General features: G+C 40.2%; 1 protein-coding gene across 1 annotated transcript in view; it reads left to right on the top strand.

Annotated features, from left to right (window-relative positions):
• MICAL2 (microtubule associated monooxygenase, calponin and LIM domain containing 2) overlaps positions 1–21,028 on the top strand; it is a 123,625-nt gene that overhangs the window by 75,475 nt on the left and 27,122 nt on the right. The window contains exons 6-16 of the mRNA XM_065402505.1: positions 1,667–1,822; positions 2,909–3,009; positions 6,348–6,605; positions 8,578–8,693; positions 9,905–10,031; positions 10,244–10,334; positions 10,428–10,575; positions 13,762–13,961; positions 14,500–14,612; positions 19,774–19,839; positions 20,536–20,682. Of these exons, the coding sequence (XP_065258577.1) occupies positions 1,667–1,822; positions 2,909–3,009; positions 6,348–6,605; positions 8,578–8,693; positions 9,905–10,031; positions 10,244–10,334; positions 10,428–10,575; positions 13,762–13,961; positions 14,500–14,612; positions 19,774–19,839; positions 20,536–20,682 (1,523 nt within the window). The remainder of the gene's footprint in view (positions 1–1,666; positions 1,823–2,908; positions 3,010–6,347; positions 6,606–8,577; positions 8,694–9,904; positions 10,032–10,243; positions 10,335–10,427; positions 10,576–13,761; positions 13,962–14,499; positions 14,613–19,773; positions 19,840–20,535; positions 20,683–21,028) is intronic.

Below are 21,028 nucleotides of genomic sequence, written 5' to 3'. Positions count from 1 at the left end.
GTTGTTCTTGGACAGTGGTGATTAATATCAGAAGTAGTCCTTTCAGTAACAGATGTAAGAGATAATAAATAACTGGAAGGAAAGGAAGGTCCTGCTGTTACATCTCTTACAGTCATCAAACAGAATTCCAACCCCCTGAGTTGCTTTTGTGAGTGAGACATTAGCTAAGCCGCTCTGGCGTCGCATGAACAAACCTGTTACTTAATTACATGTTCTTCTGGTAGCTTTAATTATACTCATGTTAGTTTCAACTCACCAAGTTCCTGATTTCCCTTTTTATTAGTCTTAGTTTGCTCCACATGTCAGCTTTTTCTCCTATCTGCCAAACACAATACAGTGCTTATAGATTTTTTTCCCTTCCCCCTGTAACTTTTTAAAAGAAAATTTTGGTCACACTTCCTTGGGTGTCTTTGCAGAAAGTCTGTTGCAGGATTCACATGTCAGCAAAACAAAATTACTGCCAGTGCAACCTGTTGGGGGTTGCAGACACTAGCAAAAATCTTGGTGGCCCCTTTAAAAAAATCATCTGGCTAAGAGAAAGTATTTGATGCACACCATAGTTGATCAGACCAAAGACATTCATAAAATAGTGATAATTTGCACATTTATACCTACCCCAAGCAAAGGGTGAGGTCAAAACTAGAACAGAAACACACACCTACAGACAAATCACTATATACTGTGAATTTCTTTATTTTCCCTGATACTGACTATGAAATACACTAGCTGAAAGTCATAATTTTTGCCATTGGTTTAAACTACTCCCAACGATCCTGATCCTGCAAACATTAGTCTGCTTAAGTTTACACACACAAGGTTTTAATGGACTGCTCAAATGCATAGACATAAGCAGATGCATATTTGCTGGATCATGACCTACTATCTTGCTCTCACACATGCTTTCTTTCTATCTTTCTCATAGTTGTAGGAGCCAAATATTTTTCAAATTTTCTGTGTTCCTCCTCTTGATTGTTGACAACTTGAATTTTTTTTTTTTTTTAAAGACTAACCAAATAGTAAGTGCTACCAAAACTCTGGCTTTTTCCTAAGTAGCTTTTACAAATGTTCTCCCTCATGGTTTTAAAATTTTCAAGTAATGAATACATGGGTTTGTTTTTGCTGCACACTTCCCTCTTTCTCCCACCCCAGAATAAAAAATAAACCACCAAACAAAAATCCAACCTTCAACTTAATGTTGTATATCTTCATTACAGTACCATGCATGTATCTGCAGGTCTTTTGGGGATGGGGATATGCAGACACTTGAAATGAAATGCGTGGGATTTTGGAAAAAAGGAGGAATCCACTGGCCATAAACTGGGGGCTGGATTGGTATTTGTTTGTGAAAGAGAGAGTTGCCTTGAAGGTTTCCCCCATCCCAGAGCATAGTTGTAAAAACTTTGGCTGGTTTTACACACCAGCCAGGGTTACAAGAACTTCTCTCTGGATTGCCAGTCTTAAATTGTCACTGAAGGGGTATGAAAGCACTAAAATGTTGGAGGGATGTAACCCAACTTTGTTTAATAAGGCTGCAAAAGCTAAGTAGTAATGCAGTATTTCAGAGCGTTTGAAATTAGCAGCCTTAAACTTTTCAAGATATGTGGGTCAGCCTCAACAAATGAACCTCAGTGTTGCAGTAATGTTAATTCTTTCCCTTGTTCTCCAGGTTTTAGAAGGAAGGAGTTTCGTGGAAAGCTGGCTATAGCTATCACAGCCAACTTTATCAACAGAAACACAACTGCAGAAGCCAAGGTAGAGGAAATTAGTGGTGTTGCTTTCATCTTCAATCAAAAATTCTTCCAGGACCTTAAAGAGGAAACGGGTAGGTCCTCATTCTCATTTTTTTCATGACCAAACAAAATATACGGTAGGGCAACTTGATATATACAGGACCACCCACCTACCCCACTCCAAAAATAGTTTATAATATATTAGATAACATAAAGCAATAAAATTCTGCTGATTTCAAAGTCTTAGGGAGTGAGGTGTTCATACAATGGAATTTTTTTATCATGGGTGTTACCACATCCTAGAACTTTTGGTGTTTTCATTTTTCTCAACTGTAAAAAAAAAATATTTTTGATACAAACGATCTCTTTTTGTGAGAGAACATTCTCAATACCTAAAGATTTCCCATAAGGAGAGCATGCTTTGATTTCTTTGTATTAGTTCACGTATTGTATGTTTTAAGCACCTCATAAAATATGCTCACTTGCTTTCTTGGAAGTATCATTGTCTATTTGCTAAGAAAGTACTTTTTGAAGTGCATGTTGGTTTGCTGTCAATAGGCTTTTATATCACTTTAAAATAAAATATAAATAGTTGATTTAAAGCCATTCACCCTAAATTATATAAACTGTATCTTGGCTTAAACCTTCATCCTTGAGTGTGTGAAAAAGGGGCCCAGAATAGGGAAACATCCACTAGAAGTATACTAAGGTTATATACTTCCATTCCCTGGTTTCGGGAATATACTTCCATTCCCACATTGCAGTCTGTATTTTAAATTAACGTTTTAGGCACCATGCACTTGATCCTAGTCCAGTTTAAATCAATGAGCATTTTATTGGAGCCGTAGCTAGGCCTATGGCAACCTACACATTTTGTGTCAAATATGGATCATATTTTCCCTTTCTTAGAAGAAGATTTAGAATGCTAATAATAGCTACAAATATTTTACAGCTGGTCAAGGACTTTCTTGTATTCTGTGTTTTGGGGCCCCTTTGTTCTATGCACTCTGAAATCTCAATTGGGGACTCCAAGTATTTATATTTGGGAGGTGCCTGAACTAAACTTAAATGAAAGATATTTGTGGGGACTATATCCATTATTAATGGCAAATGGCTAAACTAATGAAAACATTCATTTAAGTTAGGTTTTCTTCACAAATGTCTTGTCGTCTTTTCAGGAATTGACCTGGAGAATATTGTTTACTACAAAGATAGCACTCACTATTTTGTAATGACAGCAAAAAAGCAGAGTCTTCTGGACAAAGGAGTGATTATCAATGTATGTATAGATGCAGGGCAAAGCCCTCTATTTTATTTGTTCCTTTATTTAGTTGGTTGAGACTACATGAGAGCGGCTGAACAGAAGGTTTTAATTGACTCATTTAATCATTTTATGATTAGAGTATGACTCACTTAGATGGTGGTTTACCTGTGTTTGGTTGATTTTTACAGTGAGAACACAAAACTCAGAACTGAAAATGGTACTGCTTAAATGTGTCAGTTCAGAAACTGGTTGTAATATGATCTTGAGTCACCCTGGAAGAGTCATTGGCTACGCAGGCATTGATATCACTGAAGACGACAAACCTCAGTGACTCAAAAATCAAATTAGAGAAAACTGTGTATGCTCAGCCAGCAAACTGAGAGAGCCTCAGATAGAGTCCAACACTGAAATATTAAATTGTCCAAAATGGATGAAAGGCAACAGGAAGGTCACTTCTAAACAAGTTGGCCTTTATAAACAAGTTTCAAAGTACCTAGTAATTCTTGGGTGTCTAAACTGAGATGGTTTAAAAGGCCTTAATTTTCAGAAACTGAGTGCTCAGCACTTTTGGAAAATCAGGCCCCTTCAAGATGTTTCCTGTTAGGCATCCAAAAATCACTTGTCATTTTGTAACCTTGCCAGAATAGTCATAACAGACTAGAATCTTCCTGGGAGGAAAGGAAGTACCTATATGTGGGCTATCAGAATCTTGTTTGGCATGTGGTTGCTATTGATGAGACAAAGTTGCCACCCTTTTTGGAAACTGCTTCTCTGATGAATCTTTGGTAATTATTTTCAGCTTAGAGTGTAGAAGGGAGTTCAGCGAGGCAGAGAGATTGGGGTATTCTCACCATTGTCACCACACTCCCACTTTGAGCAGCCTCCCCTTCATGACTTGCCACAGGCTGGGACTCTGGGACTTACCATCACACCAGTGGGCCACCCCATCCCTCCCAATCCTGAAAGATGTTCAGAACGGGCCAGTCGATGGAACAAAATGACATCATGGTCTCCAGGACTGTGACCCGGATGACTCCTGCGATGTGAATCTAAGACTCCTCTTTCCTGTCTTTCATGTTGTCTAAAAGAGTCCAGGACAAATCTAACTTTGCAATGCTTTGCCATGACCACTTTTGAACTAAAAGCAATGTTGTGCAGCCTGACTTCAGGGTTGGGCTGGTTAGTTTTTGTTTAAATGCCTTCCATGGACTGCCCAGAGGACAACAGAGGAATCTAGCCAAACCCCTTTCCCTACCCAAGTGGGTAAAGCTGAGATACTGGAATGGCTAATTGGATCATGTGCCATGTGCTGTGACTGTGGCTTTCCAGCAACTGTACTGCAACGAAGTGACAGAAGCTGCATTTCCCAAACTTGAGCTAATCTTTTTTTTGTCCCCTATAGACAGGATCAGACTTCAACAATAAAACCTGATAGTTACTAATCTCCCCAACAAGAACATTTAGTATCATTTTAGAGACTGACAAGTAGATATTTCCAGTGGGGAACAAATGCCTGAAATTGTCTTGGGTTTCAAATGCTTTAGGTTTTTTGTTTTTTAAATTTTGTGGGAGGTGTTAGATGTACAACAAGCAAAACCAAATTCCTGTCAACAGAGCCATAGATACAAATTTCTGTTCCTTTCATATTGCCACAAAACTAACACAGTATCGTCAAAGGAATTCTATTCCAAAAGCACTGTCCCATTGTCTGGCCTTGCAGGAAGAAAAACAGGAGGCGATGGATGTGGTTTGAGCAGGCTACAACTTGATTCACTTAAAATATCTGGGAGTACCTGGCAATAAATTGTGCAGTGCAGGATATAATTAAATTTCACCTCTTTGGGAGAGGTACTGTCAGCCCTCCCCCTTCCCAACCTAGTCAAAGCCAGCCCATTGCTGGGACCTTGCCTCCTTCCCTCATATAAGAGTTAAGGGGCCTGAAAAGGAAGAGCCAGACACTACAAGCCCTCAACCCTCCACTTAGCTTTCTTAAGCGTTGCTTTCCTCTAAATCCCCTTTCCAATCCATTTTATCCAATAACTGTATCCTTTCCATACTGAATATCTGCACTGGATATCTGCCACAAAGAGACACTAGTTTGGCTGCCTCACTGCTACCCTAGCTGGGTTCCCAGATATTTGCTGATATTTTTATCTAACATTAGGGAAAGATTGTTTCTTCCCCATTCAGATGGGTGTACCCCATTCTCCCTAAAGTTGGGCGCCCAGTAAAATATGTCCAGATGAAGCGGGTTTCTCTGGAACATCCCCTTCTCTGGTCACCTGGAAGGGCAATACCCCCTTCCTCCCCACCTGATCCAGCCACTGCCTGTTCAAACTGTTCCAGTCAGGTAAACTTTCCCCTTCCTCCCTCTCTGCTATCAATTGCAGAGGGATCCCCTTATAGGGGCAACACTGCATGCAGCTGGTGCGAGGGCATTTGCACAGCATTCACCATCACTTTTCTCATCTTAATCCTATTCTCAGGACTCTCTCACAATATGTACACGTTCAAACCAATCCTGTTGTGGCGCTAGAGGCACTTAACCAAGGTCACAGGCAATTGGCACATCCACACCATTTCTTTGATCCATTTGTGTCTCGTGCTAAACACAACCTGTCTAGAGATAACTGGGCTAATATCTGTTCTGCAGCATCATCCATCTAGAATGTGCCAGGTCAGGGGTCTCATCCATGATTAAGTTGGAAATAGAAATCACCTTATCAGTCACTGACCATAAGCAGTATGACCCATAAAGAAAGAGTCCCTGCAAAGTTGAGCAGTTTTCCCTCAAACAAATTCTTTCCTTGCCCAATTTGTAGATAGTCTATTATGTCTTACACAGTGTCCATGTATATACAGTTTTAAGCCATAGGCTCATCATTATCCGGTCATATATGCCAGATCACTCGTCACTCAATAGGGTGACCCACAAGTCCTAAAGTGCAATATTCTCAATAGTGATGGGACACGAAAGACAGACTGCATTGCATACTGATAACTAGTGGTGGTGATACCTTCTCAATAGGAGGGTAGTAAATTTACCAAAATAACATGTAGCTAAGGGGAGGAGGGTGAGGAAAGCACCATCTTCTGTTGTAAGTAGTAGTGCTTATTCGGCTTGCTTCATCGAGAGTTGTTATTTCTGGATTGGGCTTAGTATATAGTTTAAAATATTAAGCAGTGTGTTTACATATTAACAAGTTTTCTAAATATTTAAGTAGCAGCCAAATTTCTCTCAGTACTTTGCCACAAGATGAGATGTTGCCATCCGCTATGTGCTATTCTATTTTCTGTCCCTGCATCAGAATATTTTAAAATCTCTCATGTTGCTGGTGTTTTTGTCTCTTCAGGACTATATTGATACCGAGATGCTTCTCTGTGGAGAAAACGTAAACCAGGACAATCTGCTGTCTTATGCAAGGGAAGCTGCAGACTTTGCAACCAATTACCAGCTGCCTTCCTTGGATTTTGCGATTAATCACTATGGGCAGCCAGACGTGGCTATGTTTGATTTTACTTCCATGTATGCCTCTGAAAATGCTGCATTAATAAGAGAAAGGCACAGACATCAGCTCTTAGTTGCCCTTGTTGGAGATAGTTTACTTGAGGTATACCTAGCAGCAACAACAAAAAGCATTTTGAATTCCTTAAAGTAAAAATGTGTTTTTTATGCTGTAAGAGGAGTTTGGTTTGGTTTTGTTAAACCCCGGGTTCAGGTACTTTGGTAAATGCATTCAGATTGCCACCTCCTGGTTATTATACTGTCAAAATAAGCAATGTGAATTTTATCTGGTAGCCGACATAATCATAAATCTTTCCTGAAAAGAATAGAATTAAGAAGATTCAGAAACCAGCTGAGCTGGCCATGTTTAATAATATCTAGTAACAGACAGCATTTTTACTTAGTTTTTAAGCGTGTTCATAATTTGTTTGTTTAAAGGGACACTGACAAGTTTTGAACTTTTTAAGTGACTCATTTTTTAAAAGCTGCAATTTCTCAGTGAATACCATTAAATAGAATGGCTGGATTTAATTTTTTTTCTTCCATTCCTATAAGATTCTTTAAGGAGAAACAGGAAATAAGGGGGAAACAGTGAGGCTGCTTCTACATAAAACACTGGCAAATGCATAAAGTATAAAGAAACAAAAAATCCAGAGAAATATTTTGTTACATGCTGACTTCTTTAATTATAATAACCTTTAGGTGCCACTTTAAATTACAGTGTGATTAGGTACAACACTTTGACAGACAACTTTGCTTTAAAAAAAAAAACAACAAAAAACCTCTAAAGTTGGAGGGGGAGTGACTCCTTGTTGGTCATGTCAGCTGTACTAACTGTGGGCCCAATACTGCAGACACTTGCTCATATGTGTAAGTTTACGTACATGAGTAATTCCAGGGAAATCTTCAAAGAAGTTGCTTGTGTGTGTAAATGTTTAAGTTACTCCTTATTATTCATGCTTGTAAATGTCTGTATCAGAGTGTTGTGGCATTATGGGCTTTCTTCAGGATGTCTTGCACGAAATGGAGTATGTGTTGTTTACTGGGCTGACATATACACTCGCATTGCCATTAGGGATGGCCTAAGAATGTCAGTGGACCCTCTTTACTTTGTCTTACAACAGGGGTTCTCAAACTGAGGGTCGGGACCCCTCAAGGGGCCGTGAGGTTATTACATGGGGGGTCGCGAGCGGTCAGCCTCCACCCCAAACCTCACTTTGCCTCCAGCATTTATAATGGTGTTATACATTAAAAACACTTTTTCATATATTTAAGGGGGGGTCGCACTCAGAGGCCTGCTGTGTGAAAGAGGTCACCAGTACAAAAGGCTGAGAACCCCTGTCTTACAATAAATGTTGTGAAATGTTGGTGCTTTTTTTCTTTACAATGGAATTTTCTTTCATTTTCATACTATAACTTGTCAGTAACTAATGCCTGGCTAATGATCTCTGATGCGGATTCCACTTGTGTATATAACACAAGTTGTGTTTCACAGCTGAAAACAGGGAGCCAGGTCCTCGGTTGGTGTAAATGGCATAGTTCCCTTGACTGCAGTCCCAGTTAGTCAACTGTCCTGCTTTGTACTTTTGATGCTGGAAGTGTAGTTAGAGTGAACAAGCAGTGTACTCAGTATCGCCAACCCCCGATGTTCAGAAATCCTCTATCAGATCCCCAAAACATTGTGAGATTGGCTTAAAAATCAGGAGGGTTGGTTTTGTTTGTTTGTTTAATAATAAGAGATGTTGGATCTTTCTACTTCCCTTCTGGTTTTTGAATGTTTTAGGGTTCACATTTTCCAGCTGTTCTCTGCATAAGTGCTGGAAATTTCTTTGGACAATGAATATACAAATACAAAATGGAAGCTGAGATTCTCATGACTCCAGGAGCTGAGGCTTTGAGAAAAAACACCAAATATTGTGAGAGCTGGCAATACTGTATACTAGAACTTTCTCTGGCCTAGCATCTCAGAATGTGTGAAAACCTAGCCTGCAAGCCCACCTGGCAACTGCTTTGGTGATAAGTCTCTTATTAAGAAAGATGAGGGATAAATATGGCTAAACTGTAAATACTCTTTACAGCCCTTCTGGCCGATGGGTACCGGCTGTGCAAGAGGCTTCCTAGCTGCTTTTGATACAGCATGGATGGTGAAGAGCTGGGATCAAGGAAAACCCCCACTAGAGATCCTTGCTGAACGGTAAACACTTCCTTTCTTTTCCCCCTCCCATTTAAGCAAATTTTAAGGGAATACGGTGATGGTAGAAGATGTTCAAGGAACAGCGCAAGTAACAGAAGTATTCTGCTTACCTGTGGTGGCAGTCAGTTCATTTAGGCTACTGAACAGTTTTCAGATGGCAGTGACCTCTAGGCCTGGTCCGGCAAGTTACACTCTGCTGGAGCAAGGGTCCACTGATATGGAGTAATCTGAAGGATTAGGGCCTAAGTGACTATTGACCTGACCCAGATTGAAACTTTGAGGAAGAGGTGTAAGGCTTGGTATCAAATGACCAGCCCCGCAAATCTTCTGGTCCCCAAGCACTTGTTGTGAAATAATCTGCTTTTAGTCAAAGAACACACATGTCTTAGCAGCAGTAGTCTTCAGAATTGGCATCTCCATTTTTTAGCTGAGCCTTTTAGTTCATGCTGGGACCGTGATGTGACTTTTATTGACCCTGTTAAATGTGCAACAAGCAAGAATCTGCATAGCTTTTAATCATAAGTTTTTTTTCTATAATCTATTATTCACTCTCCTAAAAACTGTTATTAAAGGCACCAACAAAAATTTTTTTTGCATGGCGATGGCCTGAATTTGCTGACCTTGTTTAGTGGTTCCAGTGGCAAATATTTGATACTGTTACAGCTGGTCAGGATGTTTTAGAAACTGATGTATGGTAGCTGTTTGGGAGCAGTATTGTTTGTGGTAATTATGAGATCAGGACTATAAGTGCAGTGCTGTGTGAGGAATGAGAAGGCAGATGTTTGTGGATGACTCAGAGAAACAGAGCAATCCCAAATGGAAAATTGAATGGAGTAACAAAGGAAGGGCCTAGTGGTTGGGTGAATTGTAGGATGACTGGATCCAATGCTGTTTTGTGGTAAAAGGAGAAGTTACCCCTTGGGTGGAGATTAAAGCAAAACCAGATGTCTTTGCATGACGTAATCTTACTTCTTTCTTGCTCTCTTCCTGCCTCAGGAAGATACAGTCATCACGTAAGTGTCTGTCTCAGGTTTGGGTTGGAAAATTTCTCATGCTGAGACAGTATTGGCAGTTGGTGCAGATGCAGGTTTAGTGCAGGGTGCTAATCATTGACCGATTCTAAATAAAGGTGAGGGCAATTACAAAAGCAATGTAGGAAAAAATGGTTGCACTCTGTCTTCAACTGACACTTCTTTATTATTGTCTGTCAGAGAGAGCATTTATCGACTATTGCCCCAGACTACACCCGAAAATATCAACAAGAACTTTGACCAGTATACCATTGACCCAGGAACGCGCTATCCCAACTTGAACTCCAGCTGTGTTCGACCTCATCAGGTCAGTTCTTTAAAGGCTCACTTTACAAAATCACAATTCATTTTTGTCCCAGGAGTCATATGGCTGCAGTTGAAATGCTGCATAAACAAAACTTTCATGAGATTCTCTGGATGAGGTCAAGTTACCCGATAAAGTTCACGTGAAAAGAAAATATTATATTAAAATCACTTGCAGTGGTTCATGTACTCATGTTCAAATTGTTTTTGCTTTAGGTTAGACATTTGTGTGTTACAAATGAGCTACAACAATGCCCTCTTGAAAGGGTCAGCTCTATTAGAAGATCAGTGAATGTCTCAAGGCATGGTATGTGAAATTTTCTGCCTGGTATGATTCTTTTACATTTCATGATCAGAGCATGTAAGTGACTGAAATGTTCTCCCTATATTACACCTGCAGAATCTGATATTCGACCTAATAAGCTTTTAACCTGGTGTCAGAAACAGACAGAAGGCTACAGGAATGTTCATGTCACGGATCTCACTACTTCTTGGAGGAGTGGCCTTGCGCTGTGTGCAATTATGCACCGCTTCAGACCTGACCTCATGTAAGTTATGTGGGTAAAGTTTGCTAATTGTAGGATACGCTAAGTAGTTTATAAAAGTATAGACTAGTGTAAGGCCAACTAAAACAATGCTGGTGGTTTAGAGTCCCCTTTTAACATTTGTTTTTGCAACCGGGTGCATGCCATTGCTGAGTCTGTTTTTTTCCCAGATGTCCTTGGCCCAGCATTTAAAACTGACAGTATACATTTTCAAAGAGCTGCATGGCTTTTAGCTGTGTGATTCTTGTTGACTTTAGTGGAAATCACATGCCTATTTTTTTTTTTAATGTGAGGGTTTATGTCCATGTGTTCCTCGAAGCACATCCTTAGAAAGGAGAGGCAAGTTCAGGGGAATTTTGTAGCTTTAGACTGTTTCTGTATGTGCTCTGTCCAGAGCAATACAACACCCTTTCATATTAGCTGCATTATGAACACCAAAAATCGAGTAACAGATTCCCGAGGTAGTCCTGGCAAATTAACTCCCTCTTCTGTCCTAACCCCCTTCTTCTGACTGTAACCACAGCATATCCCACTGGACCTAACTAATTACACAGAAACTTTTAGAGTATGTCTACATGGCAACCAGACATCGGCGGCCACCCCGTACCAGCTGACTTGGGTTTGCGGGGCTCAGACTGCAGAGCTGTTCAATTTCAGCGTAAACTTCCAGGCTCCAGGACTCTGCAAGGTGGCAAGGTCCCAGAGCTCAGGCTGCAACCCAAGCTTGGAAGTCTCCACTGCAATTATACAGCCCCTTAGCCTGAGTCCTGCAAGCCTGAGTCAGCTGGCATGGGCCAGCCGTGGGTGTCTAGTTGTAGTGTAGACATACCCTTAGTGTGTGTCCTCTGCCCCAGCTACTTATTGTGACCTGTGATCTTCCTACATCCAGAGAAGCTGTAATCAGTCTTTAATGGTCATCTCTGTTGAAATCTGTGGTAGGAGTGACTCCAGTGTCCTCTCAGACTCTCTGTGGCACTGGAGAGTGCACACAGGCATGCTGGGCTACCCAATGCACACAGACTTTTAAATCCACAATGACACTGGCAGAAATTTGAAAAGAAGACCTAACTGGAAACTCCAGAATGGAAAAAAATGGCACATGGACCAAAATAAGAGCTAGTGTAAATGGAAGCATTAATGGTTTCCGACATGGTTAAAGCTGATGGGTGTGCTAAATGCTAATTATTCAGCTAAATAGGAGGTGCAGTTGGGCCCCTTTTACCTTGTGAAACTGGAAATCATAGACGCCACCATGCAAGGTGGGCCACATGGCAAGGTGTAACTCAGGAGAATAAGAGGGGTTTCCCTGGGATTGACTGAAAACACAACGACCAAGGGATGGGTTGACAAGCTGTGTGGGCATGAGTAAGGGTGAAATTTTTGTCATGGATATTTTTAGTAAGTCATGGACAGATCACAGGCAATGTCCTGTCCCTGACTTTTACTAAAAATATCCCTGACAAAATGGGCAGCTGTGGGGTCCCTCCCCGCTGGCTGGAAGCTGCAGGGGGGTGCCTGCGGCGGCTGGGAGCTGTGAAGGGCCCTGCCACCAGCAGCAGCTGAGAACTGCACCGGGGCCGAAACAGAAAATGTCATGGAGGTCTCTGAAATTAAGGATTCCGTGACCTCTCTGACATAATTGTAGCATAAGGCCTGGTCCACACTAACCCCCCACTTCGGACTAAGGTACGCAAATTCAGCTACGTTAATAACGTAGCTGAATTCGAAGTACCTTAGTCCGAACTTACCGCGGGTCCAGACGCGGCAGGCAGGCTCCCCCGTCGATGCCGCAGGGTCCCCCGTCGATGCCGCGTACTCCTCTCGCCGAGCTGGAGTACCGGCGTCAACGGCGAGCACTTCCGGGATCGATTTATCGCGTCTAGACAAGACGCGATAAATCGATCCCAGAAGATCGATTGCCTGCCGCCGAACCAGGAAGTAAGTGTAGATGTACCCTTAGTCATGGGAGAGGCAGAAAGCGAGAGAATCTGTCATGAATGTAGAGTGAGAAGGAGCACAGAGACCTTCTTTTGGGCACAGTACTTGTTGGAAAGGGAAATTCAAATTCCTGAGCAAGAAAACTCCCTGCTGTTTTGTTTCTACTGTGTTTAGGGAAACAGGACTTTGCATGCTTTCTTTGTAACTAAAGAGGATTCCACCTAAGAAATATCGGACTCCAGCATCAATTTCTCCTCCTAAAGGAAACAACCTGGCAAGGCCCCAAATACTGGCTAATCTCATTGGCCGGAGGGCATCAATATGAAGCACTAAACACAGTAATGAGATCCAGAACACTGTACAGATTTCTACCATCAGATTTTAAAATTGATGCTTTTGGATTCATAAAAGCAGCTACTGGCCCATGACTGAATTTCAGCCATCCTGGGCATCAGGAAGGGATCACTCTTTTGGGGCGTAGAATTTCACATTTGGCATGAGGTGGAGGAAACGTCTTTGCTAGCAGCTTTATTTTTTTTTTTAAATGTCTGCTTGAAACTACTTGGGATTGCAATTTTATTGAGTCTCAGAGAAAATGGATTGGGGGCAGGTAATGCGGTCAAAAGTGTGTGATAAATGTATCACATGACTGTCCAATTTATCGCAAGGACAACAATTTGTGTGTGTGTGTGTGTGTGTGTGCGCGTGTGTGAGAGAGAGATGCTTTTTTATAAGAGAATGTGGTGCTAGTCTGAGCTCACAATTCACTAGTCTGTGGTCATGAATTTGATTACTTTTCATTCTAAATGAATTGGGATTATTCCAGTGTTTAAAGGCAAAGTGCATCACTTGCAGCGGTTGGAACATGTAGCAGTGCAGCTATATTCTGGAAGGGAAGGATTTTTTGTACTGTTTGTGGTATGCTTACATTTTTCACATAGTAGATCAGGAAATTCTTTCTCTACAACTAGCTCAAATAATAGTTTTGAAAAATTAGGTTGTGACGTTTTTGAAATTTAATTTGAAAAGTGAACATCAAACATAGGTCGTATGTTTGGGTCGTATGCCTTGTCTGTAAAGTTGGATACAGTTCACAAATGCAACCCTGTGAAATGTGCAGGCAGTCTTGAATCATGACTTCAGTCATGACATTCCCAAATGAGGCAAATGAGTGCTTTTATTGTTTGTTTGTGAAAATGGCAGAAGGCAGCTCTCCCCCAAACCCACCCAATATTAATCTTTGTTCCTCAGTGACTTTGACTCTTTGAATGAAGAAGATGTTGTTGAAAACAACCAGCTGGTGTTTGACATCGCTGAACGAGAGTTTGGAATTCCTCCAGTCACCACTGGGAAAGAGATGGCGTCTGCTGGAGAGCCTGATAAACTCAGCATGGTCATGTACCTCTCAAAATTCTATGAGCTATTTAGAGGAACCCCTCTGAGAGCAGTAGGTAAGCAAACCATTGTTCTTCATTTTTACCGAAATTGGAAAAATCATTTCACCTAAGCTGCCTAATTACCCCTGATGTTGGGCCAAAGTCCGTTTCTCACAGCTACAGTATAACCACTCTGGAATGTTTGACTCCTTTTGCTGTCTGTAGTAGTTATCTCATGCTTAAAACGGAAAGGGAAAAATATTTGATTTGGATCAAGGCTTTCTATTCCTTAATGGTCTCAGAAAGCAGGAGAGCGCTGAGTAACTGCCACTATCATTAAGATAACACTGTCAAACATTATAGTAACTTGCTAAGGATGTTGTTCTCCCCATATTTGTTCATATGGGATTCTCTTCCAATTTTTAGAAAACATATGTAGATTTTATTTATTCATTCATTCGTTCTGCGGGGAGAGTGGGCTCCAACACACTCATGTATAAATGCTACTATTAGTAGACTGCAAAAATATTGTTTCTACAGAGAAAATGCTTTGAAAAATGACTTTTTTATGTGAATACAATATCTTAAGAGTGCACTATCTTCATTTTAACAGATGCTGTGGATAAGCAAAATGGAGAAAATAATGACCTTTGCTCAGCAAAATCCTCAAACTTCATCTTTAATAACTACATCAATTTAACGTTACCAAGGAAGCGAGTACCAAAAGTAAGGTTCTTTGCCCTCTACTACTTCACCTCATATTAGTAGGTTAAAGATATACTATCATACTTCTACATAATGTAAACCAGTAGAATATATACATGATTATATGAAAATAATTCCAATGCAGACAAGGATGTGTTGTCTTATTAAACAAAAATATTCGTTATGATGTTTGTAACTCTAACCATTGCAGCATTATGCTAGTCATCAATTAAATTATCTAGAAAGTAACTAGTTCTCATAATGCAGTCCTTGCAAATCCAAAATTCCTGTTAATGTTCAAAGGGAGTTTTGAGTGTGCAAACAATGAAAGAGTAGAAAGCAAAAACTTATCTAACTAGTTTACTTTAACTGTCCAGACTACTGTGGTATTATTTGACATAGGTAAATAAATATCTTTTTTTAAAAGAGATATAAGATTTTTCAACTTGCCAGTGTCCTTTCTTAAAACATTTTCTACTTTAGCTTTATTCAATTCCAGATTGTTCATTTGTGAGCAACATAAAAAGCCTGTTTTTGCAAATCATTTAAAAAACTCTTTGATATTTTTGGCCAGTTTTTCCACTATTAATATGTAATGAAAAATATTTTATAAAGTTTTATAGACTTGCAAAAAGACTGGAGAAAATCTTGTATTTTTCCCTGCATCAGTTAACCACGCCTTTATCAAAGGTGTACTGTAGTCTTACAGTACTTCATATAAAAGAGTGAAATCTATATTACCATACCACATGTACACTCAAATAATAGTTGTGATTCTGGGAGAATTTTTCAATTTATTAAATATCTTTTATTTATAGCAATGAAATTAATGACCTGAAAAAGCCATAGTTGAGGTTAATAGTACTGATACCACATTTTCAGGTTCCATTCTCCAAAACATTTTAGGGGCCAATCCTCCAAACTTACAGAAGTATAATGCCTATGACCTTGAAATCAATGGGAAAGTTCACTACCAAGAGTAACATTTACTGTTGTAAGTGTTTGGAGGATCTGGCCCCTAGGCAATAATCCATTCACATATGTCCCCTTATTTTTTCTCTCTCCTACTTTATCATAAGTCCCGCTGAGTAATGGAGAATTGCTATTAAGTACGCAATTCCCTGTGCTTCATAAAGCACCCCGTGCCTGTCGAAGTCAGTGAAACCGTGCAGGGCACAGGGATCTGTGCTAGCAGAGCCTGATGCAGGATTGGGGCTGGTGAGAGTGGTTTTTATTTTTCCTTAAGTGAATAGATGCTCTTCCAAGACAATGACTTTGGAGACATATTCAGTTACATATTTTCCTGTTAAATAACTTTGCTATCCTACATATTTACCCTTCTCCCCACCCCAAATGCAATCCTATCACTAAGTTAACAGGAACTTGGAGAGGCTGTTTCTTTCACCCCCAATCCCACCCTCATTTTCCCTTTTTAAAACTGAGCCTGCACAGTCTGGCTCAAAGTCAAAAATGTCCCTCTGTGATTGTTCAGATCTAATTGCTATCAAGTGCTAGCCAACCCACACCAGAACGTGGCTGCTGCTCTGTAAAGTTGTGATAACAGCATAGTTCATTAACCTCCATGGATGTTTCCTGAAAATACAATCTAATGCAAACTTGTGTGAGGTTGTGTTTCCTGCACCATTCTGTAACCTTATTTTCTTCAATAATTCCAGCTGTTGCAAAGAAGCCATGTTTGTAACAGACCTAACTTGCTACTCTATTGTAACTTTAGTCTGTTGCATAGTAAAAGAAAAAATATCTGCCAATACAAGCACTTCAGATTTTTTTACTTTTAGTTTTTCATTGCCTCACATGTTAACTTGCAAAAGTAACAGAAGGCAGCTCTCCCACTCCTTCATTCCTTCATTCCTAGTCCAAAGATCTTAACAGGACTGTGTGTGTGTGTGTGTGTGTGTGTGTGTGTGTGTGTGTGTAAACATTTATATAAAAATATAATGTTCATAGTTTTTCCTTATTGGTTATAAATCTGCTTCCACCTTGTCTTTTCAATTCTGGTGTAAACCAGCTACCTAAACAAGATTTTCCTAACCCAGAAAGTGCTTCAGAGCCTACAGATATTTCCTAGGTTTACTTGAGTCTTACATGTTGCTAATTCCATAAACACATTTTTAAAGCATGTGACCAGTCAACCACTCACTAGTTATCTCATATATCCTTATTAGGTAACAACTTTTACCCATCAAACACCCACAAACAAAACCAGAGTGACACACTTACCAACCAGCCAAACTAGAGGCAAGCCAAATAGGCAAAATAAACATTGTGCTCGATTAAAACAGATGATTTCCTTTGGAGAGGAGCTCTTCTTATTGCCATGTTGTTTTTTCCTTAGTTACTCCAAAAAGTAAACAGACTTTCAGTAGTGGAAATCTTTCCCCACTACTAAGGTGTTTTGTCTACCAGTTAATGAGAGAGGATTAAAGAGATACCGGTACTTCTTGACCTCTGCGAGCAGCAGAAGTAGGAATTAATACAATAGTTCAGCACTTTGCATTGTCCAGTGAGAGCAGCAGCTTTTGGGAGTTCTTGATAAAACAATAACTGCCTCCCTTCCCCAAAAAAGTTTACAGATGAGATAAACGACGAGAGGGAATTTGCTTTGTGGCCTCCTGTTGGCACCACCATCACAATGCTCCGTGGAAAGGAGAAATAATGCTTTCCCTTCAGACCCCTTTCATCTCCAACCCCAGATCCAATATAGTGTGTTTGCAATGTTGTCCATGTAGAAATGGCTCAGGGAGCAAGCATGTCGAGGTCACTTCTTTTGCAGGAAGCGCCACAGACCTTCACAGCTTCCTCTGTGATGTGTAGCTTCTGTGTTCCAAAAATGTTACCTTGTAGTGTGCATTTACACAGCAGCTGGAAGGTGAATCCCCAGCTGGGGTAGATCTACATGTGCTAGCTGTCCTCAATAGCACCTAAAAATAGCATTGTAGCCATGGTGGCACAAGCGGCATCTTGGGCTAGCCACCGGAGTATGTACCAGAGTAGCTGTAGCTACGCTGCTAATTGTACCGCACTAGCTCCAGCAGAGCTAGCACGTTTTCATCTACCAGACCTGGGAATGACCCCTCCCAGCTCCTGCATGGGCACACCCTCAGTTTGAGACAGGAAGTTACGCAAACTATAGCTATCTGAAGAGGCGGTGGAAATGTAGCGAGGCAGAAAGTAGCTTCCCAAGTTAGAATTTGGCCATAACCTTAGCTCTAAGTCTGTTCTTCTGCAAAAATTGATATAGGACCTATTAACTAGTACAAATAGTCAGGTGCTTAGTGTTGTGTCTTGTTGGAGAGATGGCACTTCCAACACAATGGTATGCCCTTACGTTATGTGGCTTTAATTCAGCACTGACCACAAGGGGAGAATGCCACCAACTGAATTGCCAGCACTGCTTCCTGCACTGTCTGGCTTTTCCTTAGAGCTGGTCATTAGTTGGATGGGAGACCTCTAACCCTGCCTAGCGTGTGAGAGATTAGGAAATTGCAGGCTGAGGGTAATGTGGCTGCAGTTGGTTTGCCAATATGTACTGGGCTAGATAATGTTTTTCATTTTCCTATTAGTGTCTGCGGTGCTCCAGAGGAACTGAGGTTCCCTGCACTTCTCCAGACTATAGAATGAGTTTTAGGTGTTTACATGATAATGAGCACAGTCTGCAGGCGTGGAGTCACTGCGCAATTAATTGCTTAGTAGTCTAGGTCTTTAACTTTCAAAATTTTATACAATGGGCTGTGATTAAATTTTTTAATGTGCTGTTGTGCCCTTCATTCTCTTGTGTGGTCTCCGCTTTTATGTACAAACTATTCTGCAGAACACATTGTGCTATTGCACTGTTCAATCTTGCTGGGCAGACTGATGCTTACGTAGGACGGGAAACTAGATTACTGAGAGCCAATGCTTGAAAGACACAGTATTCAAAATATCGTCATCTATTTCTTTTGGTATTTGCCCAGAAGTTAAGATTGAGATAACTTCAATTAACTCTAGAATGATTTATTATAAGCTGTGGAAAATATTAAAAGGAAGTTTGTATTCATTGTCCCTTCCCCCCCCCCCCCCGTTCTTTTTATTACTGGCATGGAAGGTTGCTCATCTGCAGCTCATAGAAATACAAATGACTGAACTATGTTTTTTATTGACTATTATACAGAAACAACATAGGCTGACATGTTTACCAGGCAGAAAGATTGTCCATGTTATAATTACTTTTTCCTACAATTTACCTGTTTGTGGAAGTTGAACCAGAGTTCCAGGACTGAATTTTACTGAGAGCTGATGTAAATTTTAAATCACTAAGTCATTTGACAGGGTAATATCACTTGTCTGTATATTCAAGTAGGCTCTGATTCAGTAAATTTCTTAAACACATGCATAACTTTAAGCATGAGAGTAGCCCAGTTGAAATCAATTGGGACTTCTCACATGCTTAAAGTTATGCATGTGCTTAAATACCTTACTGAATCAAGACCATAATCAGTTTGATAGAACTTGTGAATAAAGCAGACAGTTTTTCTGAAGGGGAGGAAAGCTATGTTTGTGCTTGAGAATCTACCTGATGGGGTGCATGGTGAGAGGTGGGAGGGGGATGTGCCTGTGTATATTTGTTTTTTTAACTTTACCTGAAATCCATTACAGTTTAATTATAATATAATTTGTATTTAATACCTTTCATTCAAGAATGTCAAAGTGCTTTATGAGCACTAAATACCTTTTAAAAATTGTCCCCTAAATCATTAATTCCTGAAGCACTCCTTTGAGATTTCATACAAGGGAAACTGAGACCAGGAGATTAAGGCCCCAAGAATTCAATCATATCCATTAGTCCCATTGAAGTTCAGTAATAAGTCTCAGTTCAGCAAGGTACTTATGCACATACCTAGCTTTAAGCATGTCAGTATTCCCACTGAAGTCAATGAGACTATTTGTGTGCTTAGTTAGGCATGTGCTTAAGTCCTTTGCTGAATCAGGGCTGTAATCAGTGTTAGGGGTGGGATAAGTACCCAAAAGTCCTGAAACTCCTGAGCCCAGTCCCACTCTGCAAACTACCCGTGGGCCCCACTTCCATGTTTGCTAAGTTTTTAATATTTTTAACATCTTGATTAATAAATTCTGCGTAAATATAGTTGTGCTCAACATACCTTGTTTGGCTTTATTGTTGCAGGTTGAAAGGAGAGAAGAAAATGATATGAACAAAAGGCGTCGAAAGGGCCTCGGTGGCTTTGAAGAGGTGGGTGTTAAGTCTTGTTGCTATGTTAACCCCATCTTCTGCATGAAGAGAGTTAATAAAGTAGCAGGAAGCAGATTCAACAGAGGCCCAAAAGCTGAACTTTTGTGTTCTGTGCTGATTAAGACATACCCCCTCTCCCTTTCCTCCCTCCCCCCCCCCCCCCCCCCCCCGCCCCGGGGAGCTTGCAGTCTTTAATTTATCTTGTACACAGTAGTGAAGCTAAATTATTTTTTTCAAGTTATTTATAAAGGAAAAGTGAGAGATCTTCATTTTTTAAAGTCCTATTCTGGTTTAGGAAATATATATATAATATATATATATGTTACTTTTCTTGTCCCAGCTCAGTTATTTAACTTTTGTTTTATAACTTCCTAACAGCATTTCCTTCGGGCAAGAGTCCCATTCCCTTCCTGATTTTGTTTTTTATGGCTTCTTGCTCTATGTTCAGCAGTGTCAGTTCAGTCTCTGTAAATCCTGTTCTCTTTCTCTCACTTGAGGGATGGGTCACCAAGGAGAATAATCTATTAGTTTATATAAGTGATTTTTTTTTTACTGTCCCATAAAAGTGAGTTCCTTTTTGAAATAAGCAGATGTCACAAAATGACATCATTCTTCTCAGGCTGTGAGTGTCTGGTGTAATATCACTGAAGTCTCAATTTCAGACTTGAAGAAAAATTCTCCGTTTTTTTTTTACAGGCTTCACGTTTTTCTAGTCGGGGTATGAATTCTGGTAAAGATCAGGGCGACAGAGAAGGAATGAATCAAAATAAAGTAAAGTCAATGGCAACGCAGCTGTTGGCAAAGTTTGAAGAAAATGCCCCAAACACATCTCTCCGGAGACAGGTGAGTGACGAATGTAAAATTCACCTTTGAAATTCAAGTAATCTCTCCTCATGAACAAAACAGTAGTTCTCAGATAAAAATTGCATCTGTAGTGAGTTTGAATAAGCTTTTTTTAAGAATTTTGTCATCTAAAATTTGTATAGAAAATATCCTTTTCATTGCATTTAGGGAGAAACTAATTGGTGACTATGTAGGTGCCCATTGCATAGTAATACATAGTGCAATTGTGGTGGTTTGAAACGTACTGCGAAATTGTCTCTGAAGCTATGGCTTTATAGTGGAGCTTTGTAACAATAAGTTGTCATAGGTCTGCTGGCTAAGGTTTTGTAAAAGCTCTTCAGTTTTC

Source organism: Emys orbicularis, chromosome 4, assembly GCF_028017835.1.
Source record: "Emys orbicularis isolate rEmyOrb1 chromosome 4, rEmyOrb1.hap1, whole genome shotgun sequence".
NCBI classification, from domain to species: Eukaryota; Metazoa; Chordata; order Testudines; family Emydidae; genus Emys; species Emys orbicularis.
Note: the sequence above shows the minus strand (reverse complement) of the source record. Positions and strands in the feature narration are given on the sequence as shown.